The sequence below is a fragment of the Vespa crabro genome, chromosome 23 (assembly GCF_910589235.1).
Source record: "Vespa crabro chromosome 23, iyVesCrab1.2, whole genome shotgun sequence".
Taxonomy (NCBI): domain Eukaryota; kingdom Metazoa; phylum Arthropoda; class Insecta; order Hymenoptera; family Vespidae; genus Vespa; species Vespa crabro.
In genome coordinates, this window is record NC_060977.1 from 3,408,913 (window position 1) to 3,412,891 (window position 3,979).

Sequence of the window (3,979 nt, forward strand, 5' to 3'; positions counted from 1 at the left end):
TGCCGTCAAGGGGTTCAAATGTCGATATCATTTCGTTCTGGAATACGATAAATAATTTGAAAAAAATTTTACATTGAAACATGTAAATTAACACTTTTATATTATTCCAATGATTCATTCGTACTTTATTTAATCGACATGTATTTCTGTTCTTTTTTTTTTCTTTTTTTTTTCTTCTTAGGAGAAAATAAATTTTTTAAATATAGTAATAAAAAACGATAATATTAATAACACATATATATATATATATTTCTTTTATTTTACATGTAAATAATCATTATACCTTGAAAATAATACGTTCATTAAGATTATTTCAGCTGATGAAATGCTTTGTGGTTACCTAAAAGGAAGATAGTTACATAGTTGCGTTTCATAATAATAATAATTGTGTATAGAAAAAATTGGATTTAAAAGCTATTAGTTTTTCTTTATCATTGATGACGTAGTGCGAGGGTCAATTCGTTAGGTAATAAAGTCGTCGACATGGTGAAAGCGATCAGTCTCGTTAAAATCATCAGGCGTCGAGTTAAAAAGAGTTTAGTGAAGTATCAGAAAAAAAAAAAAAAGAAAAAGAGAAATAGAAAAAAGAAAAAAACGAAAGGCAAAGTCCTGAGAAAAACAGTATCGCCTTGTGCGTAATTCGATTTACCGTCAATTATAAATAAACATTTTTATTATTATAATCCTGATATAGTTCCACGCATTATAATTTTTATTGATCTGACATATTCTCTCTTATTTAATAGTTCATAGATAAATATAAATAATTCGATGTCTCGAAAATAATATGTCTCCCTACGTACACATACAATTGACTCTTATAAAGTATTCTTATAAAAGGGAAAATTGGATGTATTTTAATCGGAGTTTTTTTTTCTTTTTTCATTATTATTTCATTCGTAAATATGACAATTAATTGTTTGTTTCTTCTTTTCTTTTCCACTATATTTTTTATCTATCGTTTAAAAAAGACCCAAGAAGATTATCGAAATGAATGTAAAGTATGAATTTGTAAATAGTCATAGAAAATTTTATTTTAATCGGTCGAGAATTTATTCTTCTTTTGTTTGTTTTTCTTTTTGTTTTCCTATTTTTTTTTCTTTTTTTTTCTTTTTTTTTTTTTTTTTTATTTCACTCATAAACGTCGTAATTATTCCATTGAAATTTTTAATAGGTTTTAACAGGTAAACCAATACATAGAAATCATAATGAATCGTTGGGAAGGAAAAGTCGCGGTCGTGACTGGTTGCGCATCCGGAATCGGCAAAGCGATTACGCGTGCTCTACTTGAAAGGAAGATAATCGTAGTTGGTTTGGATATTCAGAACAAGGAAGAGAAAGAAATGGCTGACAATAGAGAGAATAGATATTATCCTCTTCGTTGCGATATTACCAATGAGGACGATGTGGATGCTGCCTTTTTATTTATCCAAAAGAAATTTAACGGAGTTGATATTATGGTGAATAATGCCGGTATTATAGAATTTTGTCCTATTATCGGTAAGTTTATTATTAATCCTTTCAAATACATTTCTCATTATGCGAATAATTATTGTTTATATATTTATAATATCTTATTTATATACATTCATATTTATTATTAATATATATATATATATATAATATATTTATATTAAAATATTTATTATTTATAATTATCGTATATGTCCATATATCGAAATTAATATATTAATTGATGAAAAAAAAAAAAAAGAGAAAAAAAGAAAAAAAAGAGAGAAAAAAAAAAAGAAAAAGAAGAAAAGAAAATAGAAAAGTAGAAGGGAGGAGAAGAAAAAATGCATATAGGGTTGTCCCGAAAGGATTACCATTGGGAAAGAAAAAGCTCTTATACTTTTATATGTATGCACCGTGGCATTGCCAACTACTACGGGACATAGTGCTTTCGGTATTACCGCGAAAGCTCGATGGAGCTATCGTTGGCGCATTTAAAAATAATTCCATAAATTACATTTGCAGAAAGCAACAAGAAGACATTTGAAAAGCTGTTAAATATTAATGTACTCGCAATGGCTGTGTGTACGAATCGTGCGGTACGTTCGATGCGAGAGAGGAACGTCGAAGGGCATATTTTCAATATCAACAGGTATTGTTGTTAATGAACGTCTTACTCTATGATATTTACGTTTTCTTTATTCATTCGTATTCTGCCTGTCGATGGACGTGCTCGACGTTCTAAGTAGAAAATTTTCGTACGTCCCTTCGACGATTTTATTATAATTGAATTTTCAATTTCATTCAGATATTTCGTCCGTGGCTTTCTTTTTTCTTTCTTTTTATTGTTTGTCGTTTGTTGTGTGTTGTTGTTGTTGTTGTTGTTGTTGTATTCTCTCAATACGCGCAATATTCTTCTTTTTTTTTCTTCCTCTTCGTTTGTTTTTTATTCTGTTTTTGTATCCTTTTTTTTTCTCGTTTCTCTTTTGTTTCAAACAAAATATCTTCAAACGCTATCGCCGTAATTTAAATTACGCATATTGTAGTATTCTAGGACAGAATATATACCCACCTCTTTATCCCGACATCCCCGGCCATAACGGATGGAATTTGTATTCTGCTTCTAAACATGCCACAATCGCATTAACGAATACAGTAAGACATGAATTGTGCGCTATTAAATCGCCCATTAAAATTACAGTGAGTTTAATTGATCGAATTTTATTTGTTTACTTTTCTTTCTTTTCTTTTTTTATTTTTTTTTTTTTTTTTTTTTTTTCTTAATTCATTCATTTACATTAATACGTGTGTATTTCATAACCGATGAATCGCATTTTTGGCAGAGTATTTGTCCAGGTATCGCGAAAACTAATTTAATGAATAGATTTCTGGCCATTAAAGAATTACTTATTAAACAATCAACACTTTTACCGGAAGACATTGCCGATGCATTAGTTTATGCACTTGGAACACGTCCCGAGGTTCAGGTATGTGATAATTATTTTCCTTCGGGTTTTCTTATTTTTATTTACCATTACAGTGACATTAACGTTTTTATTTTACGTTTTATCGGATTATAGATTACAAATATAACAATACAACACATAAGAGAAGCATAATCAATTAAGTTTTTAAGGATATTTAAAATGAAACATTATACTGGCTGTTAAAATACATTTATATATATATATATATATATATATATATATATATATATATATGTATATATATATATTTTTTTTTTCAATGAATATAATTTAATTATAAATTTCATTTCAATATTACAATGTAATTGTAATCAATATATTATCATATATCAAAGGGGAATATAGATAAATAATTGTTATTTCAAATAAAGAAAACAAAAAAAGAAAAAATCTAAATGTGATTTATCGTATATTTTAAAAGCATACAGATATGTTAAATTAATGAAATGAAATTATTCTGATCGTTTCTAATAACTTTAAAATGATACGATATTTCTATTAAAAAAAAAAAAAAAAAAAAAAAAAGAAAAAAAAATAGAGAGAAAGAGAAAAAGGGAATACTTTTTTTCGTATAAAATTTTCTTCGAATCGATTAATCGAAACGATAAATGATATTCGTATAATAGTATAATCAATGTTTTATTAACGATCGAAATTCATTGCACTTTTTATTTTTCCACGTCTAACCGCGTGCCGGAGTTTGTTTTTCTCCGTTACTACCGTGTGTGTACATTTCGTTACCAGATTGCGCATCTATGTTTGATTTACTCTCGAAATTCTGGCCGTATGGTTATTGTTTGATATTCGCGTTAAGTAGCCTCGTTGCGATATCTACTGTCACCGATGCGGTGACCCAACGTAATATTATTTTCCTCTTCGATAAAGACCACCATTGGAAATAATGCAAGCTAATATTCCAAGAGAATATTCGATATGTTTATAATGAAACTTTGTTTCGCATTATTTCACTGGATCAACTATGAGAATAATAGCAAGATGAAAGATTACATTATATATACACATCCAAATATATGTGTATA

At 27.8% G+C, this 3,979-nt stretch overlaps 1 protein-coding gene across 3 annotated transcripts; it reads left to right on the forward strand.

Annotated features, from left to right (window-relative positions):
* The first annotated feature begins 439 nt into the window (after nucleotides 1–439).
* Nucleotides 440–3,123, forward strand: LOC124431971 (farnesol dehydrogenase-like). Of its 3 annotated transcripts, none has more exons than XM_046980409.1 (6): nucleotides 440–535; nucleotides 1,175–1,500; nucleotides 1,978–2,104; nucleotides 2,499–2,652; nucleotides 2,796–2,939; nucleotides 3,033–3,123. In XM_046980409.1, the coding sequence occupies exons 2-6, from the start codon at nucleotides 1,209–1,211 to the stop codon at nucleotides 3,069–3,071; spliced, it is 756 nt and encodes a 251-aa protein (XP_046836365.1). In that variant the 5' UTR covers nucleotides 440–535; nucleotides 1,175–1,208; the 3' UTR covers nucleotides 3,072–3,123. The 3 variants fall into 3 exon arrangements, with proteins under 3 accessions (XP_046836365.1, XP_046836367.1, XP_046836366.1); XM_046980411.1 differs by having other exon boundaries at nucleotides 506–540; XM_046980410.1 differs by having other exon boundaries at nucleotides 514–631.
* The last annotated feature ends 856 nt before the right edge of the window (nucleotides 3,124–3,979 follow it).